The sequence below is a fragment of the Rhinatrema bivittatum genome, chromosome 12, assembly GCF_901001135.1.
Source record: "Rhinatrema bivittatum chromosome 12, aRhiBiv1.1, whole genome shotgun sequence".
Classification (NCBI taxonomy): Eukaryota; Metazoa; Chordata; class Amphibia; order Gymnophiona; family Rhinatrematidae; genus Rhinatrema; species Rhinatrema bivittatum.
This window is the reverse complement of record NC_042626.1, coordinates 6,260,498-6,283,800: the sequence shown is the minus strand read 5'-3', so window position 1 is coordinate 6,283,800 and position 23,303 is coordinate 6,260,498. Positions and strand designations below refer to the sequence as shown.

Sequence of the window (23,303 nt, the reverse complement as noted above, 5' to 3'; positions counted from 1 at the left end):
CCTTTGTCCCCATGCCCAGCCCCCCTCCTCCTTCACTTGGTGCATTCTGTCTTCCTCCTCTCGTCATATCGGATTGGATGTGCTAAGCATGTTTTGTGAAAGGAACAAACCTGTTCATGTATGTGATCTTTATACGCCTACTGACACTACCTTTATCTTGATTTTAACCCCATTTGGGGTAGGTAGAGTGCAGGACTTGCCTTGTAGAACAGTACTGGTTGTTTCTAGCACGGCGTAGACTGGTGCCCCTCAGATCAGAAAAATAAAATCATTGTCCCAAAATGAATATACAGTACTGGAAAGATAGTAAATGTAAACTCCTCAACACAAAATATGGGCCCCTTTACCAAGCTTATTCTATCATTGTAGGAAATTGTTTTCCGTTTCTCACCCAGAAAATGCATCCTTTTAAATAAGATTATTCTCCTGACAGATCACTGTTCAATTGGGTTTCACCCCTTTTTTTTTTTTGTGCACTTGAAGCTTATTCTTTTAATGGGTTTATTCCGTTTCAATATTATCTGTTGTGAAAGGCTTCGCTGCATCTTCATATTGTGGTTCGGTGGACAGGAAATCGATTTCTTTGGCTTGTTTTACTCTTTGGCTTTCATTTAATGCACTTACGCATTGGAAGCTGCGTTTCAGCCTTGCAGACCAAAATATCAAGCAGGCTTCCCTTCTGTAATGCAACAGCAGCAAGTTCTCTTTAAAAAACCAAACAAACTGCTGCTGTGCACTGCCATGAGGACCCTGGGTTCTAGGCTCAGGTCTTAAGATTTACCATTCTTGGTCAGAACAAAGAGGCATCAAGCCCAGTATCTTGTTTCCAACAGTGGCCAATCCAGGCCACAAATAGCAAAGGGCAGATAAGATTCCAAGCTGCTTATCCAAGGGATTTTCCCAAGTTACCAGGCCCATTATTATAGGACGCTTTACCTTTACACAGCTGTATGGAAGTTCATTTAAAATTTAGAAAAGCAGTTAAAACCTGGTTCTTTAACCAGGCATTTTAGAATATGCTGTAATTCTTTATTGTTGTAGAGTTCACATGGTTTTTTATCATAATTTTGTTTTGTTTTCTTAGTTTTAGTTCTTTAGTTTTTTAGCATGTTCCTCTCAGCACAACTGGTATTTTATTTCCTGTCGCTAGTGTTGATTAGTTTGTTGGAGCAGTTTTATTGTTTTACTTTACTGTATTTTCTGTTAATTGATTCAAATGTTTTATTTTGTTTCACTACTTGGATAACATGGTTTACAAGTGGGATATAAAATTTTAATAAATGAAATGAAAGTCCACCTTAAAGGTTAATGGACTTTTCTTCTAGGAATGTATCTAAACATTTTTTAAGCCCAGCTACACTAACAGCTTTCATTACATCCTTTAGCAACGAATTTGAGTTTGATTATGCGTTGAGTAAAAAAAACATTTTCTCCTATTCATCTTAAATGTATCACCTTGGAGCTTCATTATGTATCCCCTAATCTTTGCACTTTTTGAAAGAGTAAACAACCGATTTGTGTTTATTTTATAAATCTCTATTATATCTTCCCTCAGCCATCTCTTCTCCAAGCTCAGGAGTCCTAACCTCTTTAGCCTTTCCTCATAGGGGAGCTGTTCCATCCCCTTTATCATCTTAGTCGCCCTTCTCTGTACCTTTTCTAATTCTGCTATCTTTCTTGAGCCGAGGTGACCAGAACTGCACACAATACTCAAGATGAGGTCTCACCATGCAGTGATACAGAGGCATTAGGATATTCTCTGTTTTATTCTCCATTCCTTTCCTAATAATCCCGAGCATTCTGTTTGCTTTCTTGGCTGCTGCTGCTGCACACTGAGCAGAAGATTTCAACAAATCCCCTAGATCCTTTTCCTGGGTGGTGACTCTGAAAGTGCAACCTTGCATTGTGTTTGGGTTGCTCTTCCTCTCCCTTGATTGGCTTGGGACTGGTGATGTTACTGCCAAGTCCTCATGTAGCAGTGACACCTGCTAGCCGAATTTAGGGCCTGCAATTGCAGTGTGCTGGATGAAGGCCTGGAGCAGGGCTTCCAAGTGAGGACTGTCACTGCAATGACTGGATAATAAAATCGAGGCAAAAAATCCTCAGGGAGTTGAGAATATGAAGGTTCATGGTGCCGGCTCCCAACCCTGACAATCGAACTGGAAGTCCAAGAAGCAGCAGGAGCAAATGAGTCGGGCTTCCTCAAATAATTGTTGTGCCATTATTTTTCAAGTGAATTATTTCTAGGATCCCATTCTGATAGTTGCTCTGTCTCCTTGCTGTAGACTATCCGGAAGTGGAGAAACAAAGTGGTGCCAGGGAACGAGCAGAACTTTGCCCCAAAACTGCAGAGAGAATAACTCAAAAAAGAGATTTATGCCTCTACAGGTTATGGTTTTATGATCTATTTTTCTCAAAGGGACCTTTAATCCTGCAGGAGCCCTGTTGTCCTCACTGATTATTTCATTTGCCATAGAGAATGCTGAGTTCTCTCTGGCATCCTGTCTTGCTTCCTTCTTGTTTGGGTACGGCTATTTTCCCCGATTCGGGCAGTGCTCTCCCAACTACTCCTTGCAATAGGCAAGAAGGTGCAGATGCAGCCCCAAAGCTGTCTTGGCTCTTTTAGGGTGGGTAGGAATGAGTCGTGCTTTGCTTTCTTCTCTCTGGATTTCCTTCCAGCTTGGGGGATGAAAGGCTGATTTTGGGCTGTTCAGTCAATTTCTGACTTGGCTTGTATTCCTTGCAGTGCATGCTCTGTGATAGTGTTACCTTAATAATACGGATGAACGAGTGCAGGTAATATAATCATGGAAAGTTACCACAAATACAGTCTCTTAAGTTTCCATAATGAGAACCTGCTGAGAGCGTGTGAGGACTCTACTTTTTCTGCTCTGATGCACTGAGGACGTGAGGAGAGGGAAACACTTGCTGTGCCAAAAGCTTCAGATAAGTGGCTTGGCAAGCAGATTCGCACAGGCAATCTTGGTCTTCACTCATTGGCTCTTTACACACGGGTGGATTTCTGGAGGCACTAGGTTTATTGGCTATGCCTCTGTTTTTGTCAAGATAAATTGATCCAGTCTTGGTTTGTACCCCATTGCATGACTAGAGTTGTAATTCTGATTTTCCCGCTACACGTTAGTGGCCTACACCATCCTGAAGAAACTGGAGCCAGTTGATAGCGTTTTAAGGAGGGTTGGGGTGAAATCATAATATTGTGTGGGACTGTTTCACTGAGGCTGGCATGAGCCAGTGCTACTGCACCCTTACCGAACCCTACAGAAAAATCTATGATTAAAAAATAAATCCTTTGTCACTTCAATGGAAATTGTGAATCATTTTTAAATTTGCTAGTGTGCGTACGTCTACCCTCTTCAACCTAGTTAATAAGCCAAGGTCTGCCAGCTAGCAGTCTTCCCGCTGTGAAAATCTTATTGACTATTTCAGTTTGCGCATCTCAGATTTTCCAGCATCTTATAAACAAACAAGGTTTAGTTGATGAGGTATACAAGCTTTCCAGGACACACGTGCTACTGTCAACTAAGGATCTCTGCAAACTATCCTGGAGGAGAAATGTATTAGTAATGCACACGTAAACCTTTTTCAGTGGAAAGGAAGTTGTACAACCAAGCATCATTACATAAAGCTCCAAGGGAGTAGACTCAGGAACAATGTCAGGAAATTGTTTTTCACGGAAAGGGTGATAGGTTTCTGGAATGTCCTCCTGAAAACGGATGGTGGAGGCTACAATGCATAATGTGACTTCAAAAAGGCCTCGACTAAGAGGATCCTTCGCTGATAGCAGAAGCATGGGAGAGCCAGTAGGGTAACGTGCACGGGGCAGCGGTTACGTCCCTATCAGCAGTGGAATGGTTGCATTGGGATAACCTTAGTTCAGATCCATACTGCAGGGGTCAATTTTGAAACTGCTTGCATTGTGGTGAAGTCGGTGGGAACATTTTAGCCACTGTCTGTGCACCAGTTTTCAAAGGAAAATTAACCATTTGCTTTCACTTTGAAAATTCCCTAAGGAAAACGTACCAGCACAGGTTTGCACCTCCTTTTATCTGTGAATACTCTTTCCTGACCAAACCTTATGTGCATAGTTTTGAAAATCTAAAACCACGTGCGTAATTTGTCCCCCACCCGGGAACATGCCAGGTCCCACCTAACGGAAGTACGCGCCTTTGCTTACCCACAGAAATCCCTTTCAATGGGCATAGGGAGGCCAAATGTTTTGGAGAGTGGCCTTGCTAGTTTTGGTGGCTGTGTGCATTGTTAGGAAGCTGGGTGTAACACATGGAGGGGGATCACGCCACTCGTATGTGATGCCGTGAGGAGCACATTACTACCACCAGCAGCCTTGGAGGATTAATTAAATTACAATTGGATATTTAATGGACGGACTTCAGAGTCTGTTACCATGGAGACCCTGTTAAACAGCCATTTTAACAATGGGGGAAGAGGTGGCCTGGGGTGGGAGGAGGAGGAGGAGGGATGAGTTGAGCTGACAGAGAGAGGCAGAATGGCGGCGTTTGCAGTCACTGTAACTGTTAGAGCAGAGAGGTTCCTAAATCTGATCCTTGAGCATCCCCAGGCAGTGAGTAGCTAGGAGAGGAATTGGCATGCACATGGTCTAGAAGCAGCGTAACGTGTGCATTTTGGTCACTCTGAAAATCAGACCAGACTTCTGGGAGAAGTCGACATCTGAGGAGCAGATTTGGAAATCAATGTTTAGGGTTTTTTGTGCCATGAATATATCGTCTTTCTGTATTAATCAAAGCGGTTTATAATAAATGCGTTAACAGAAACAGTTTGCACAGCTACTTGCTGGTTGCTGGGGAATGATTTGAGCCCCCTCTCCAGCGCCCGGCAGGATGCAATGGGCCCAGCAGCGCGGGACGCCACAGCTCTGCTCCTAGCAGGTATCGGAGGAGGGAGAGAGATTGTGTCTCATGTATGTGATGTTTTTATTGTTCAGCATGTTGTGATTTGTTGGAGATCGGTAGTACCTGAAATTAAATAAATACCTCGGCATAGCAGGTTCCAACGGAGCACATCTTTCTTCTCTCACATCTCGGGTCCTTGAGAGGCTGCCAGTTTGATTTTTGCCACCTTCAATTTTGCTTTTCTCCCCTTGTGTTTCTGCACACCTCAGAGGAGGGGCGAGGAGAGCCAGTTCCCCTCTCACTGCTCATCGTGAGGATTTGGTTGTTTTCAAAGTTAAGTACTCAACACCTTGTCAATTTCATGCTCTCCCCCCCCCTCCCCCGCAATGTGCCATATCAAGATGTGAGGTAGCCAAACCATAACTAGGGGCTAGGTTAGTCTCTAGCAGTGTAAAGCCACAGCAGGTGGGGGCATGTGTTTGTGCCAAGGAGCCTTGAACGTGCTCCATGCTTGCCCTAACTGGACTTCCATGGCGCACGGTCTTTTCCACAGCACCTCTTGGAGATAGTTGCCGTTGCGTCCAACATGTGAACACATCTCTGTCACTGACCACTGCGGGCAGTAGCGCAGAGGGTTCAATTTAACCCTCAGCACAGCACTTGCTAGCTTATCTCTTTATTCAAGGCCTTTGCTCTGCACAGTGGGAAGTCTTGTCACAATCAAATGACTATTCAAATATGCAAATCCGTGCAGGGAAGACAGAATGTAAATTATCGCCCCCAAAGGCAATGAATTATTAATGCCTTTTTTTTTTTTTTTTAAAGAGGGAGGGGAGGAGGAGGGGAAGAGTTGGACCCAGAGCTCAGCAGAAAAATGTCTTTTTAGCCTACAGGGTTTTTAAAATGTAAGCAATGTGATTTTCTTGTGTTTGTGTTTGTGTGTTAGTGCGGTGTGGGAGGGGAGAATGGAAGGGAAGGATATGTTTAATCTAGCTGGAAATTACCATGGCAGAAGGCTAGGAGCCTACAATTTGAGTAAAGTCGCATGGTGGCTGAATTATTTATGCGCCCATTTAACTGCTCTGTGATATTGTGCCAAGATGGACTTCTGCTTGGAATCTGGGAGGCTGCAGCATGGCTTTTGTGTATTGCCAGAGGTCTCTGGGATCCCCTCTAATCAGAGCAAGGCAGCTCTCTTTATATCACTTAGTGTGGGGATTGATTTGTAGTAGACTTTTAGGTAGGACACGGGGTGGGGGGGGGTGCAGAATGGTAAAGGGAGAGCCGTGGAAATGCAGGCAGTGGCTCAGCTAGAGAAGCTGCTACTTTATCGCAGAGGTACAGTCCCTGGTGTGAAGTCAGAAGGTCACAGACTGAAATCTTGAGATACCCAGTTGCAAAGTTTATTTTAGTAAAACCTTTGCACATGGCATCTCAAGGATCTCCATAGTAAAGGAAGGCCCAGCTTGATGTGCAAAGACACTGAAACCCAGCTATACCTTCTCCTCCTCCTCCTCCTCCTCCTCCTCAAATGGAAAGTTTAATTCTGCAGGAGTCACCTCAGTGGGAGGAAAGATTAAGAAACTCTCGTGTCTGAACTGGAGTGCATGGTGCTGGTAAAGTCAGTGGTCCGTGTCGAAGCACTAAAGATCTAATTTATGTGGCCAGGCAGCCCTGGAGTAATAAACCTGCACCTCATCAAGGCTGTAAACAATTCCTCAGAATTGGGCACAACTTTCTACATTAATCTGGCCTCCTGACTGCAGGGGATCAAATTTAATGCGTTTTAAAAAGATTGCAGAAAATGTGGCCACCAATCACTGCATTGCTTAATTGATATTTGGATCACTGATGAAATACCTTGAGAATTTATATTTTGGCCTCCCACATCTATGCATGGGCTCCACTAGATTTCCATCTCACTTTTCTTAGAGTTGTGCCAGGTGGATTTAGGGCTTCCTGTGCTGGGTGGCACATATGGGAGAGAGAAAAAAAGGGGGCAACCAAAGCGGTGAACAAGAGATTGAAGATAAGAGAACTAGAAAGAAGAAGATTACATAAAGTGTCTTGGTGGAGGAGCTGGTGAGCTGTCCTGGTCCTGTATCCCTATTTGTTTTCTCCCCTCATTAGGGTAAAGTGGCACTACATCTTTCTTTTTTCATTCAGAAGGGAGAACTAGCTCTTAAATTTGGTTAAAAGCACTCTATAGAGCAATCCAAGGAGCACGGAGTGGGAATACCCCGATCAAATTGCTGGTCATCAGAGCCAAGCCAAAACCATTCTTAGCCTGAAGGTTGAAGGACGAAGATTAGGATTTATCTGACTATTCTGCAGGGTAGCACATTGGCAATGGAAGGGCATGGAGTCTGCATTATTTCACCACATTAGCATTGGGATGAAGGGAAGCATTCCCTCCCCCACCCAGCAAGAGAGAACATAAACCTCATCCAAATGTATTTGCATAGTGGCTCTTTCGGGAGCCAACTGGCTTGCTTTTTATAGCTTTGACTATGGAAAAAGCAAAAGAGACTCAAGAAAAACATGTGAAACTGCTTGGCATGAGCCCTTAAGCTTGTAGAGTAAAGATAGAGCTGATGAGGAAAAAGGCCTTCCTGTGGATCTGCTTCCCTGTTTTCATCAACACTATCTTGTCCTGCTGCAGCTGAAAGCCCAGTTATGAGATCATTAAAGGACTGCACCACTTACGTATGTCGTATGTTGTCCTTCTGTAAACTCTGAATCTCAATGCTAGCTGAGGAGATCAGGAAAGCGGGAACAGAAGGTGAGTTTGCATCTTGAGGACCTATTTTGTTTGCTGCCACTCCATATCAGCTCTGTTTTTTTCTAATGGCATTGGTTCTCAACTCAGTCCTTGGGACACAGCCAGCCGGTCTGGTTTTCAGGATAGCCACAATGAATATGCATGCGAGAGGTTTCAATGCACTGCCTCCATTATATGCCAGTCTCATGCATATTCATTGTGGCTATCCTGAAATCCAGACCGGCGGGATGTGTCCCACTGACTGAGTTGAGAACTGCTGGGATAAGGTGAAGGACCACAAGCCCTGCTGCAGCGGGTGAGAAGTGTGCAGACTGTTTGGACTGCAACTCACACTGGTAAGAAACGCATTTACAGGCCTGGAGCCAGATTTTCTCAGGTTAATAAAGTGTGCTGGTATGAATTTAACCCAGACATCTGCATGGAGCTCATTTCTGCTAACCTGCTCACAAGTGTTATTAAAGAAAGTGGAGAGTTATTGCCAGTGACAGGATCCCAGTAGGCCTTGTTATCTTGTTTTATGATTTAAGAAAAAAGGTGTGGTGGATCATATGGAATGGAACCAATGAGAGCCTCTATCATCAGTTAGTTCAGACTTTGAATTTGCATATGGATATAAGTAATAGAAACCATTCTCACATAATGAACATAGCATAAGATTTAGCATATTGGGTCAGACTACAGGTCCATCAAGCCCAGTATCCTATATCCAGATTGGCCAATCTAGGTCACAAGTACCTGGCAGGATCCCCAAAAGTAAATAGATTCCATGTTTCCAGGGATAAGTGGATTTTCACAAGTCCACCTTAATAATAGTTTATGGATATTTCTTCCAGGAACTTGCCCAAACCTTTTTTAAACCCTGCTACACAAACAGGAGCAGATCTTAAAACATACGCGCGGGCGTAGATTTGTTCACGCAACCCGGCGCAAACAAATCTACGCTCTATTTTATAACATGCGTGCGCTGCCTCGCACGCATGTTATAAAATCCAGCGTCTGCGCGCGCAAGGGGGTGCACATGTGCACCTTGCGCGCGCCGAGCCCGAGGGGAGCCCCGATGGCTTTCCCAGTTCCCTTCAAGGCCGCTCCGATTTCGGAGCGGCCTTGAAGGGAACTGTTTTTCCGGCAATCTTCCCCCCCCCCCCCCCCACACACACACCCACCTTTGTCGAAAAAGTTACACCTGCCCAAGGCATGCGTAATTTGCACGTCCCGGGGGCTGCTTCGGAGGCTTCGGCCACGCCCCCGGAACGCCCTCGGGCCGGCACCAAGCTCACAGCCCCATCCCTGGAATACCCCCGAATGCCGTGCTGCCCCAACACACCCCGACACGCCCCCAAGCAAAGCCCCAGTACTTAAGCGCGTCCCGGGGCTTTGCACTCACCAGCGGCCTACGCAACATAGGCACGCCGGCGTGCAAGTCCCCTGCGCGCGTAAATACAGCTGGATTTACACGCGCAGGCTTTTAAAATTTACCCCACAGCTTTTACCACATCCTCCGGCAGCAAATTACAGAGTTTAATTATGCGTTGAGTAAAAAAAAAATATTTTCTCCTCTTTATCTTTTAATGTATTACATAATAACTTCATTGTGTGTCCCCTAGTTTTTGATCTTTTTGAAAGAATAAACTAATTTGTATGTACCCGCTCCACTCCACTCATTATTTTATAGACCTCTATCTATAGAGGTCTATAAAATTCAATTTAAATGCCAATTTAAATTAAATCAGCCATTGGATTGGCAACCAGTGCAAGGACGGCAAGATGGGGTGATGTGATCACGCATACTTGCACCAGTCAAAATCTGGGTGGAAGAGTTCTTTATTATCTACGTTGCTTAAATAGTATTAGCAGGAAGACCCATATAAAAGGAATTGCAGTAATTGAGACTCATTATGATAAGTGCCTGGAGAGCAGTCCGAAAGTCCTGCGGATCCTGGAGTGGTCTCAAGTGCCTAAGCATGCACAACTTAAAAAAAAAAAAAAAAGGATGATTTCATAATGGAATTAATGAGTATTCATTGAAAGTTGGAATCAATGATCACATCTAAGTTTCTCACGTGTTGTGCAACTGGATTGCTGTGACTGTTAATGTGAATCGCTGCAGGAATGTCGAATGATGGACATCTACTACTCCTAAGAGAGATCATGTCTGTCTGTCTTAATATTTATCATCAGTTTATTGTAAGACAACCTAGAGCTAAAAGAACTCAAGCATAAAGATACAAGATCAAATGTTTCTCACCATGAGGAATGAAATAGTACAAAAAATTGTATGTTATCAGCATAAACTTTATAGCTTACGCTTAGGCAAGCTAAAACCTTGCATAAGGGAGAGAGTTCGATGTTAGAGTGGCTGATAATGCGGAACCCTGAGCTACTCCGTGGTCACAGCATTCCAATCCCACACTGCACCGTCAGGAAGAAAACATCACAGAACCAAAACGCTGCAACCGTACTAGAAGGACCTTGTGATCTAATGGACCAAAAACTTCTGAAGTAGAACCATGACAAAGTCAGTGCCACTGTCAAATCTTCTTATTGTAGTGTTGAAGCTTGAGATCAACAGGGTCTTGGAGCTAAAGGTCTTCCTGAAACTGAATTGAAACTGATCAATAACAGCAGTAAGCTGAGTTAAAACAACTAATTTGATTATCTTTGAAAGAAAAGGTAAGGATGATATTGGACGATAATTAGCCAGTAATAGGGGATCTGCAGTGGGTTTCTTCAAAACAGGCCACACAGAAGCCTGCTTTAAAGAAGCTGGTAATACCCCAGTAGATAAAGAAATATTGGTAATGTCGATAATAGGTTTGTAAATATCCTCCCTGATCAATTTCAATACAGTGCTCAAGCAGGGGTTGAGAAGATATGATAATGATGATCATATTAGCAATCTTACAAATGATAGCATCACTAGAGATTAAATCAATGGAGTCCAAGACTGGTCAATCTTGAAGATCACTGGATAGGCCTATGGGGCCCAGAAGTGAAGCCATCACAGATCTTAGCAGTCTTGGATGTGAAATACGCTGCAAACTGTTTGCAGCGCGCAGCAGTGGCAACACAACCAGTTTCACAGTTTGTAGATATCGTGGTTAATGCTTTGACCATATGAAATAACTCTGCCAAATTCTTTCCAGCAGAATGAATCTTGAGAAATATTTCCTTTTGCTTTCATTAATCTGCTTACAATATACTGCCAATTGCATTAGAGAGTGAGTTTTTGTGAAGGCTGAGGGGTATTTCCGTCATCTGATCATCTCAGTTCTGGTTTTGATAAATGTAAGGAAGAGATGTACCAAGAGCAATCCTGCAACATTTTATTCAAACAGTTCTATGACTATTTAGATAATTTGTATATGTTTTGGTGCATTTACCATGACACTTTATATTACAATTAGGTTACTTCTCCAACTTCCCCAAAAGAAGTGTGTTTTGAGTAATTCTTCAGGGGAACACATCTGAACTGATATTTATTTATTTAAAATACTTGTATTCCGCTGATCCACAAATTTCGACGGATAACATGCATACATAATACAAAAATAAACACAAAAGATAAAACATACAGTGAAAAAAAAAATTAAACTATCATAAGCAATTCAGTCCATAAATATCTAAAATTCGAACATAGCATAAATATTAATGGCAGAGCAAAAAAACACAGCTAAGAAATTATTGTATTGTATCAAAATATGAATTTTCTAACCTTTGGCATCGTGCCTGCATTCACAGAAACACAGCCATATCATAACATCTTTGCGAAAGTGAGTGTGAAAGCTACTTTATGTAAATAGTCATTGTTTTTATTTTTTTGACTGATGTATATTAGCTCTTTGACTGGATTGTTTGTATGTTTTTATTTTTTGTTTGACTGATTTATATTATTGTATTTTACTTTGTATTGTAATCTGCGTAGCATGACAGTTCGCCATAGGCAGAGATGAAGTACTTTAAAATAAATAAATCGGGACCTATAATTTAAAACTTAGGAATTTTTAGGCTTAACTATGATTCAGCCTAAGGAGCCTGTTAGGATGGTCCTATAGATTGAATACACTATAGAGGATCATTTTGTGAATAGTTCATACTTGTGATCTGCCTACAACATTGGACTCATTATTGTACTATTTTGTTCCTTGCTCACTTTATTCTATGCTTCAGTTCTCATTCCAGTGGAAGCGATCTCTGCAAAAGAGGGCTAGGGTGCAGCTTATTTTTAAGAATGAAGAGGTTGATATTCAGAAGCCATTTAGTAATAGCTATCTGTTTAAATGGCTTACCTGACTATATTTAGCCCTTATCTAGCTAAATTCTAGCCGGGTAAGAAGGGAGTGTTCCATGGGCAGGCGGGAAATGTTTCAAGGCAGCCCAGAGTTAGCCGCATAAGCTGTGCGGCTAACTCTGATGTTCGGGTAGGGCTGTTGTAAAGTTAGCCAGATACACATAACTGGTTTAGTGGCAGCTGCGCTGCTGGATATATTTCTATGGCTAACTCTGATGTTCGGGTAGGGCTGTTGTAAAGTTAGCCAGTTACACATAACTGGTTTAGTGGCAGCTGCGCCGCTGGATAGATTTCTATGGATAACTCTGATGTTCGGGTAGGGCTGTTCTAAAGTTAGGCAGTTACACATAACTGGTTTAGTGGCAGATGCGCCGCTGGATAGATTTCTATGGCTAACTCTGATGTTCGGGTAGGGCTGTTCTAAAGTTAGGCAGTTACACATAACTGGTTTAGTGGCAGCTGCGCCGCTGGATAGATTTCTATGGCTAACTCTGATATTCGGGTAGGGCTGTTCTAAAGTTAGCCAGTTACACATAACTGGTTTAGTGGCAGCTGCGCCGCTGGATAGATTTCTATGGCTAACTCTGATGTTCGGGTAGGGCTGTTGTAAAGTTAGCCAGTTACACATAACTGGTTTAGTGGCAGCTGCGCCGCTGGATAGATTTCTATGGCTAACTCTGATGTTCGGGTAGGGCTGTTGTAAAGTTAGCCAGTTACACATAACTGGTTTAGTGGCAGCTGCGCCGCTGGATAGATTTCTATGGCTAACTCTGATGTTCGGGTAGGGCTGTTGTAAAGTTAGCCAGTTACACATAACTGGTTTAGTGGCAGCTGCGCCGCTGGATAGATTTCTATGGCTAACTCTGATGTTCGGGTAGGGCTGTTATAAAGTTAGCCAGTTACACATAACTGGTTTAGTGGCAGCTGCGCCGCTGGATAGATTTCTATGGCTAACTCTGATGTTCGGGTAGGGCTGTTGTAAAGTTAGCCAGTTACACATAACTGGTTTAGTGGCAGCTGCGCCGCTGGAAAGGTTTCTATGGCTAACTCTGATGTTCGGGTAGGGCTGTTGTAAAGTTAGCCAGTTACACATAACTGGTTTAGTGGCAGCTGCGCCGCTGGATAGATTTCTATGGCTAACTCTGATGTTCAGGTAGGGCTGTTGTAAAGTTAGCCAGTTACACATAACTGGTTTAGTGGCAGCTGCGCCGCTGGATAGGTTTCTATGGCTAACTCTGATGTTCGGGTAGGGCTGTTGTAAAGTTAGCCAGATACACATAACTGGTTTAGCGGCAGCTGCGCCGCTGGATAGATTTCTATGGCTAACTCTGATGTTCGGGTAGGGCTGTTGTAAAGTTAGCCAGTTACACATAACTGGTTTAGCGGCAGCTGCGCCGCTGGATAGATTTCTATGGCTAACTCTGATGTTCGGGTAGGGCTGTTGTAAAGTTAGCCAGTTACACATAACTGGTTTAGTGGCAGCTGCGCCGCTGGATAGATTTCTATGGCTAACTCTGATGTTCGGGTAGGGCTGTTGTAAAGTTAGCCAGTTACACATAACTGGTTTAGTGGCAGCTGCGCCGCTGGATAGATTTCTATGGCTAACTAGCCGAGCTGCATGGTGGGTGAAATTGAACCTTTAGGTTTAAAATCTCAGTCCTGTAATGAGAAGAGCTTGGTAATGTACAGGTTATGTTCTGTATGCGTTGGTGAGATGAGCAGTCTCCGTTCCCTTCAGGTTGTAGCAGACAAACTATTTTTTTCTCCCGCCACTTTGCTCCTGCTCCTTTGCTGCTTCCAGGGTTGGGATCCCAGCACCATGAGCCTTCATTCACATTTTTCTGGGGATATTTCCCTGATTTCATAGGACTGCCCCTGTTCCCACCCTCACCAACAACGTGTTTCGTCTGCAGCATCCTAACCCAAGCTGATCTGAGAAGTGGAAAACCTGACTCGGATGGAGCCGGCTTTGTAAATATTTTGTTAGATTTAAAGGCCAAATGGATGGCAGAAAGTTAATTGCAACCGCCTGCCCCTCCCTCATTGCCGTAAATATTCTCAGTCTCCGCCAAAAGACCAAGATGGGCCATCCTCTGCTCAGAGCTAATATTTGATCCTGGCCAAAAACAAAAGGAGGTAGTTATTGGTATTAAGATTTTGGCTGGGTGGGAAGAATATACGGGCATGTGCGTGCTTAGTAATCCCTTCCCATAACACACGTCCAAGGTTTCAAGCTTCTGCCTGTGCCCTCCTGTACAGAGCCCGAGGGTGAGCATGATAAATTCTACTAAGCACAGTGGTTCTGGAGACCTTCAGTCAGGTCTGCACATTCATGAGTGAGAGTGGCACAGGCTGCACCAGACGCTGGAAAACAGGCCCTTCAACTCCTGTACCTTGTGCAGCCAACAACAGACTTCTGTTGCATCACACTCCATATCAGAATTGGTGCCACTCTTGTCTAGGATGCATCATTACTTTCTACAGAGTAAAACAAATGTTTTCCACATGCATGAATGAATAGATGATGGTTTTTTCTCTCGTGAATTTCTGTCACTCTGAGATATTCAAATAAAACAGGAGGTGTGGATGGGCTGTCTGGTAAGCAAGGTGTTACCCTAACAGGAACCCCCTTGCAGAGTATTTTGTCCCCTCATGGTCCTTATCTGCTGTCAGGTTACAGGTTTCTCTTCTTTTGTTGATTGAAAGCTGAGCATCTGTATTCCCTTCTGGTTCTGAGAGCTCAAAGTGCGTCTTCAGCTGGGGAAAGCAATTGGTGCATGTTCGTGCAGTTCTCTTTGCCTGAGAGAAGATTTGCGGTGTAGTAGCTCTAACTGTCTGCTTTTTCTTCCCTCAGATCCGAGCCGATGGGCCTCCCCATGGCGGAGTCCAGTATGAAACGCTCCCCGTTGTGAAGGATGGGAGCTCCGTCCTGCGTGACATGGCGTTCTCCCTCGGCCAGAAGTACCTGTATGTGATGTCCAGGAGACAGGTGAGTGCCCCGTTTTACTCTTCCCGGGAGAAGCCAGGGAGAGTGGGACACAAGCCCTCATTTTGTTAGGCATTGCTAAGTCCTCTGAACTTGAGAAACTGCTTGATGCCATTTCTGAAGGTGAACATTTTATTGACGGTGGCTATCTTCAACCTGTTGAGTTTTTTTTAATTAATCATACGCTGCTCTGGTGCCAGTTTCAAACAAAGGAAACCTTTTGACTTTCTGTGTGCAGTCGCTCTTTCGCTCATGAGTTGCATCTGGTCAACTTGTTCTCTGAAAGAACTCTGCTTTCTGCAGATTCAGGAGAAGCCAAAACAATAAGAGAAACCCTTTAATAATGGAAAACACCACTAGCAGGTATCTGACATTCACATTACATGGATTTTTGTTGTATAGAGAGGTACTATAAAAAAAAATATCTGGGACAAAAAACCGGCCAACTGAGCCTTAGCAGAAGTTGTCTTCAACACAGAGCAATTCATAATGGAGAGCTTCACCCCTGCTGTTGTCTTTATTCTGACAGGATGCCTGTTCGGTATAAAGCTGTGGATAAGATATTCTTCAGTCACTGGGGCTTGTGTAACCCCTAAAGGAAAAGGCATGCCAAGCATATACACACATGCGACACACCTTCCCAGGGGAGGAGCAAACTCCCACTAGTGCTTTTGGCAACCCCTGTACAACACGAGAAGCATGGAGCATACGGGGGCAGGGGCGAGCTGCCCAGGGCAAGGCTGAAAACTACTTTACGGTGCCGACGAGAAAACCTTGCTCATTTTTATGGGGCGACGCAGCCTAAATATTCATCGAAGCTGCCAATTAGTTTATAGCACCAGTAACATAGAAAATTAAGAGGATTTGTGATAGGAATCAAATTAAATAATAATAATGCCACAAAGCGTGGAGCAAGACTTGAACAGCTGGATCATGAATTACAGATGCGCTGAACTCTGCAGAGATGTCATTTGCAATGCAATCTCTTTATCCTATGGTGAAGAGATTAGAGATAGGCTTTGTTTTTAAGCATTTTGATTTTAATTGAGGCTTTGAATTTTGAGCTGAAGTGGCGCACTAGTGATTTTGAAGAGAGGAGGCTGTGGCGACCAATGGTCACCAGTTCCAGAATTATCTGTTCAGTAGAGCTGTACAGTGAACACAAAGACTCATGGGTGGACAAATATTTTCCTTTAACTTATGCACTATTGCAAGCTTTTTTTTTTAATCAGTTATAGCTTTCACTTTAGGTTGTTGTTTCTTTTGTGCAAGCCATGTTGGCAAATGTGAATGGAAAAGGCATCACGAGGGTTACCAAGAAGCTCCATAGCAACAGGGACACAGGGCCAAGCCAGTGCTGGTTTCACCCCCATCAGTTTCATCTATGGACTTGTGGTTCCAGTTTTCTTGAGAGAGGCCCGAGGCGTACGGTGGTGCATCAACTCCGTGTGTCTTGCCGCTTGTGACATCACCGCTCCTATGGGCTGGTCAGGTCCTGTGTTTGGTGCCATTTGTGGCATGATTACTCCAGAGGGTGCGTGGAAAAGAGAGCAAACAGCTTAAAGGACGTACGGAACGCTGATCCGAAAGTGGAATTCCGGGGTTGGGACAACTCCGAGCTTCTTACAACGTCTTAAAGCTCAGAAAGCAAACACGTAAGGAGGGTCATTTTCAGCAGTCTGTGCAGGGCTAACATTTGGGTGCACCAAGCACCCAGTCTTTGCCCAAATGTTTAAAGTGGATTAATATGCATCAGTCTGCTTTGAAACCTAATGGACACGTGTCAGAAGCAGTGCAGATTTACTCGCAAACTTTCCTAAAATCAAAAATAGATGGTAAATGCAGTCCTTGCCCCTCACCCCTGGAATTCCTCCTTCCAGTGTGTGTAAAAGCCCATTTACATGGCTAAAACCACCTTCTATGTGTTTAAATGCTTTTGAAATCTCTTCCTTACAGATCAAAAGAAGTAGAAACATGAAGTGAGATATCTTGGAGAGGAAAAAAGAATGTAAATATTTCAAGAGATTGGTAAAAGGGGAATATCTGCCAAGCCAACAGGGCCCATTATTCCTGTCCAGCATTGTCCCAGTCCATGTTTTATTTGCACAGAACTTATGATAATTCTAGCCAGCAGAAGAAGTCATTTGAATTCCCAGGATCACAGCCGGAGACCGTTCTTGCTGTTTTCTTTCCTGTTATGTGTTTTTATTTCCTCTTAAAACCTGCATCAGCCTGGGGTTGCTCTGCTTTGACGCCTGTCTAAGGGGCACTGCACTGACATTTCGTCTTGTAATAACCTTGTGCTGTTTGCGTTTCCCCAAGTGGAATATTTCACCTTCTTGTTCTGCTAGGGCCTGAAGACAGTCAGCAGTTTTGCCGGAGAACGGCTGGAGACTTGGTGATAGGAGTCCTGTGTGGGGGAACTGAATGTGCCAGACACACTGAGCACACTGGAAGGATGCGGAGACTGAAGATGCCGGAGAACCAGACTGAATCTAGCATTCAGGGGCTTTAAAATGAGGGAGGCGTACACGTGCTCTTGCCATTATTGCAGATATTTCTAGCTGCAAGGAGTGGTGACTGTCTTATCTGGACCCCAATTGCAGAAACAAAAGGTGAACGGCAAGTTTTAGCTGTTGACTGTTGCCTGAAACACTGCGGGACTGTTCTCAAGGGAGTTTCTTTCCCATTGTGGGTCTGAAGGTCAGGGCCATACGAAGTGCATCTTGGAGAGGGAGCAAGACACAAGCTGGGGAAGCAGCCACGCATTTGTCAGCATGCCTGTGCGACTAATGCTGGAGGAGGCACAGCCAAACTCTCGAGGGAGCCAAGATCAAATCTGGCTTAGTCTGTAATTAAAATGAGCTGCAAGATGTCAGTCTATGCCCTAGTGAATTTCAGTCTGTCTTACTTCACGGCAGTTGGTCCTGTTCAGGAGACACATTGAACTATAGAGCTTAGGAGAGGCCAGCACACAGGGGTGGGGGGAGATTCACCCGGGGAGTATTCGGACAAAATCTGTATGCCAGGTTGTTTCTTACCCTCTGATGGCTGTCTGAGCTGCACTGAAGATCTGCTGACTCAGGTGGCAGACAGGAGATGCTGCAGACTCCAGCAAGATGCTGGGCACCTGTGATAAGAAATTATCTGCTGCCACAAGGAATTGTCTGAGGTAGAAGTGCAGCATGGCTTCTAATAATTAAGTACATTTTTGTTGTATTTTCTGGATGGCAGGAAAGTTGCAGGCCACAGGAGCCAGGGCTGTGTACACCTGCAGCTGAGAACTTCACTGAAGAACACTAGAGGCTTATTATCATTAGCATAGCATTAAATGAAATGGAAATTTTTAGAACTTGTTCCTAAAATGAAAACGAACACCCAGTGTGCAGGCTCCAGCACTAATGAACAGATGCTTTCAGAGCACGTGCTGGGTGCTGAGTTGCACAGGTCCTGGCCTCTACTTTGTTATAGAGTACGGTTCTACCAGGATTAAAATAATCCGGCATCTCGGCTGAATCAGTGGAGCACTTTTATCTGCTCTCAGTAGGTCGCTCGCCCCTTTAACTAGCAGAATAGAAAAGGCATCCAAAGGCCCAGAGCTAGGCCCGCTATTTGCTAGCTCCATGTCTCCGGAAAAAAGTGAATCTTAAAAAGAGTGGTCACTGGCAAATAAATCCTGCAGAGCTGCAACTGCGGGGAGTGAGCGGGTGTTTGCTGTATAGTGCAGTCACTCACTTCGTGTTAATTCACTGGATCCTGATTTACTGCATCTGATTCTCAATACATGTTCAGGCCGGCCTGACACAGCTAAATCTATACTGACAAATATAGGAAAAAGGAAAAAGAGAGAGAGAGAGAAAAGCAGCTGAAGGGAGCGCTAGAGAAGTGCCCTGCACTAACACTGAAAGGAAGCGTGCGCACTGCACGTGTGACCCTGACAAGGGGCTGATTTACCAAGGAAGCGTAGGGGGTCAGTGCAGGCTTTTGTGCTGCCCCCCCTCAAATCATTCATTCTCTGTCCCGGGCCCACAAAAAAAAAAAAGCCCCGTTCCTTCAATGATGAAAAGTTTAAAAACTGATACCATCCACCCCTCCCCCCAAGTATCAGGTGCCCTAGGCAAACCTTATAGCCATGCACAACGCACCCACCCCCTACACCATTCCACAAACGGTTAAGAGTTTATGCATTTATATTTTACATGAAAAATATCAAAGAACCGTATTCTGAGGTAAAATATCCCTTACATTATATTTACATGCACTGCTGTGCAGCCAACCAGGAATCCCTGCAAAAAAGGCACCTGGAACCCATAGGGTATTAGGCCTATTGTGATGTGCGTTGGGTGTGGGCTTGACCCTCCGAAAGCCCTAAAACACTAATACACTTCCTACTAGGAGAAAGCCTCCCCTCAGTCACACATGCAGAACATAAACCGACCCTCACCAAATACAGAATAGAGCAACCATAAAGTAGAAATACAAACGCACAGACAAAAACTGAACTGGAAACTGCAAGAAGCCAGACACTCTATGCAGAGCAACAATGAAAAAACAGAACCATCACCATTCCTCAAACATCAAACAATACAATCAAGAAATAAAATAAATACATACAGGCCGAGTCAGTACGGTGCGCTCAGGCCGAGCGCACCGTTAGCCCCCGTTTGCATGTGCGTTTTTGACGTATACAGTAAGGGGTAATAGCGCTTGGAACACTCGCGTCCAACCCCCCCGAAACTAATAGTGTGCTCACCATGCAAATGCATGTTGATGAGCCTATTGGTCCTGCTTGATACAGAAAGGAAAATGTGCAGCCAAGCTGCACATTTTAATTTCGGCCAGCACCCGGAAAGTGTACAGAAAAGCAGAAAAAATTGCTTTTCTGTACACCCTCCGACGTAATATCATAGCGATATTAAGTCGGAGGCCCCAAAAATACAAAAAAAATAAAAAATCTGCCCGCGGGTTGGAAAACAGACGCTCAATTTTGCTGGCGTCCATTTTCCGAACCCGTAGCTGTCAGCGGGTTCGACAACCAATGCCGGTAAAATTAAGCGTCAACTGTCAAACCCGCTGACAGCCGCCACTTCCGCCAATAAGGAGGCGCTAGGGATGCGCTAGTGACCCTAGCGCCTCCTTATTAGCGTGGGCCCTCATTTGCATTCTGAATCGCACACCCAGGAGAGTGGCCTGTGCGCGCGTTGGGAGAGCGTGCGCTCGCCTTGGAGCGCTAGCTCTCCCGCGCAGTTTACTTAATCGGCCTGACTATAATACTAAAAACATACTAATAATATTATTTCAAAAAAAGCTGATGAATAAAAGATCAAATAATTAAAAACTCATATACAAGTGTTCTAAATGTCCCAAACACAAAATATTTCAAAACAGCAGACACAGCAAATAACACCTGAGAAATAAAACTAAAAAGTATTTTAAACATTCACGCTCGCCATACCTGGGAACCTTTGATTTCCAATTACCCAGATTGTCGTGGATTAGTGGGCGTGAGATGCACAAACTTTCTTCTCATATGCTTCCTCTCAGACAAACCCACAGGCATCGTCACCTCTTCTTTGGTTGGGATCTGCCAGTGGCCCTGACCCTTATCTTCATTTCAGCTGCTGGCAGATTGGAATCCACTTGCAGCCCCCATTCTCTCTCTCTCTCTTTCACACACACACAACCCAGGCAGCCCCCATTCTCTCTCACTCTCTTTCACACACACACAACCCAGGCAGCTCCCATTTTCTCTCTCTCTCTCTGGCTCCCATTCACACACACACACACACATGCAGACCAGGCAGTCAGGATCCATGGTTAATTCCTCCTCAGCTGCTGCCGCCATCCCTGTACTTTCTTCTTCGTGGAAAGCAGCCATTCTGCAGCTACTCTTCATGTGCTGGCACCGTGGTAATTCCCTCATAGTGCTAGCACATCCTATATTCTCAGCTCATCGCGAGAAGAGAAAGCAGGAAGTGCTGAATACTGCGGGGCCAGCACCTGAGGAGGAGCTGTATGGGCTTCCTCATCTATTGTGGTCGCCTCCTCCTCCTCCTCCTTCTGCCAGTGGGACCGGGTCTGCCGGCAGAACCATGGATCTCCTACTTCTTTTGCCACAGGCGGGATTGTGTCCAGATCTCTTGCTGCTACTGCCGCCAGTGGGATCGGGTCAACCAGCAGTAGTACGGGCCTCTCCCTGCTTCCAATGCTGCCCCACTGGATGTGCCGCCCTGTGCAATTGCATGGTTTGCATCCCCGGTGGCACCGGGCCTGAGGAAACACAACTGCACAGATACCACTGGCAAGGGATTTATTTACCAAGGAAGCAAACACTGCACCAATACCAGTTGTAAGAAGCTGATTTACCAAGGATACACACACTGCAACAGTAACACTGACAAGGGGCTGATTTACTAAAGGAGTAACACTGCACCACTAACACTGACAAGGGGCTGATTTACTAAAGGAGTGCACACTGCACCAATAGCACTGACAAGGAGCTGATTTACTAAAGGAGTGCACACTGCACCACTAACACTGACAAGGGGCTGATTTACTAAAGGAGTGCACACTGCACCAATAACATTGACAAGGCTGATTTACTAAAGGAGTGCACACTGCACCAATTACACTGACAAGGGGCTGATTTACTAAAGGAGTGCACACTGCACCAATAACACTGACAAGGGGCTGATTTACTAAAGGAGTGCACGCTGCACCAATAACACTGACAAGGGGCTGATTTACTAAAGGAGTGCACGCTGCACCAATAACACTGACAAGGGGCTGATTTACTAAAGGAGTGCACACTGCACCAATAGCACTGACAAGGGGCTGATTTACTAAAGGAGTGCACACTGCACCAATAACACTGACAAGGGGCTGATTTACTAAAGGAGTACACACTGCACCAATAACACTGACAAGGAGCTGATTTACTAAAGGAGTGCACACTGCACCAATAGCACTGACAAGGGGCTGATTTACTAAAGGAGTGCACACTGCACCAATAACACTGACAAGGGGCTGATTTACTAAAGGAGTGCACACTGCACCAATAACACTGACAAGGGGCTGATTTACTAAAGGAGTGCACACTGCACCAATAGCACTGACAAGGGGCTGATTTACTAAAGGAGTGCACACTGCACCAATAGCACTGACAAGGGGCTGATTTACCACAAACAGAATGTTGGGAATTATTAGAAGGGAATGGTGAATAAAACTGCAAATGTCTACAGGGGAATTTTCTATGATAAATGTATTGGCCTCAATGTTTCGTTGTTTAGCATTGTTTTATTATCTTGGTCAATAAAACTTTACATAAAAAAAAAAAACCGGCAAATGTCATAATGCCTCTGTATCGCTCCATGGTGAGACCGCACATTGAATACTGTGTACAATTCTGGTCGCCGCATCTCAAAAAAGATATAATTGCGATGGAGAAGGTACAGAGAAGGGCTACCAAAATGATAAGGGGAATGGAACAACTCCCCTATGAGGAAAGGCTAAAGAAGTTAGGACTTTTCAGCTTGGAGAAGAGACGACTGAGGGGGGATATGATAGAGGTCTTTAAGATCATGAGAGGTCTTGAACGGGTAGATGTGAATCAGTTTTTTACTCTTTCGGATAATAGAAAGACTAGGGGGCACTCCATGAAGTTAGCATGTGGCACATTTAAAACTAATCGGAGAAAGTTCTTTTTTACTCAATGCACAATTAAACTCTGGAATTTGTTGCCAGAGGATGTGGTTATTGCAGTTAGTATAGCTGTGTTTAAAAAAGGATTAGATAAGTTCTTGGAGAAGAAGTCCATTACCTGCTATTAATTAAGTTCACTTAGAGAATAGCCACTGCCATTAGCAATGGTTACATGGAATAGACTTAGTGTTTGGGTACTTGCCAGGTTCTTATGGCCTGGTTTGGCCTCTGTTGGAAACAGGATGCTGGGCTTGATGGACCCTTGATCTGACCCAGTATGGCATATTCTTATGTTGTTACCAGAGGCTTGCACACTGCATCAAAAATATTGACAAGGGGCTGGTTTACTAAAGGAGCGCACACTGCATCAGTAACACTAACAAGAGGTTGATTACTAAGGGAGTGCACACTGCACCGATAACACTGACAAAGAGCTGATTTACCAAACGTACACACACTGCATCAGTAACACCGATAAGGGGGATGATTAACAAAGTAGCGCACACTGCATCAGTAACACTTGCAAGGGAGCACGCACTCCAATAACACTCTGAAAAGGGGCTGCTTTCCCAATGATACCACTAGCCAAGGGCCGAGTTTCTCAGACTTTTTCTCATACCTGTCCAGATGGTTTGATCCTTGGGCAGCTCTGGTAGA

At 44.4% G+C, this 23,303-nt stretch overlaps 1 protein-coding gene across 3 annotated transcripts in view; it reads left to right on the top strand.

Annotated features, from left to right (window-relative positions):
* PLXNA2 (plexin A2) overlaps positions 1-23,303 on the top strand; it is a 315,878-nt gene that overhangs the window by 127,159 nt on the left and 165,416 nt on the right. For all 3 annotated transcript variants that reach the window (XR_003852108.1, XM_029572653.1, XM_029572655.1), the window contains exon 4: positions 14,814-14,948. Coding sequence is in view for 2 of the 3 variants with exons in the window: in XM_029572653.1 (XP_029428513.1) it covers positions 14,814-14,948 (135 nt within the window). In the remaining variant the exon portion in view is untranslated. The remainder of the gene's footprint in view (positions 1-14,813; positions 14,949-23,303) is intronic.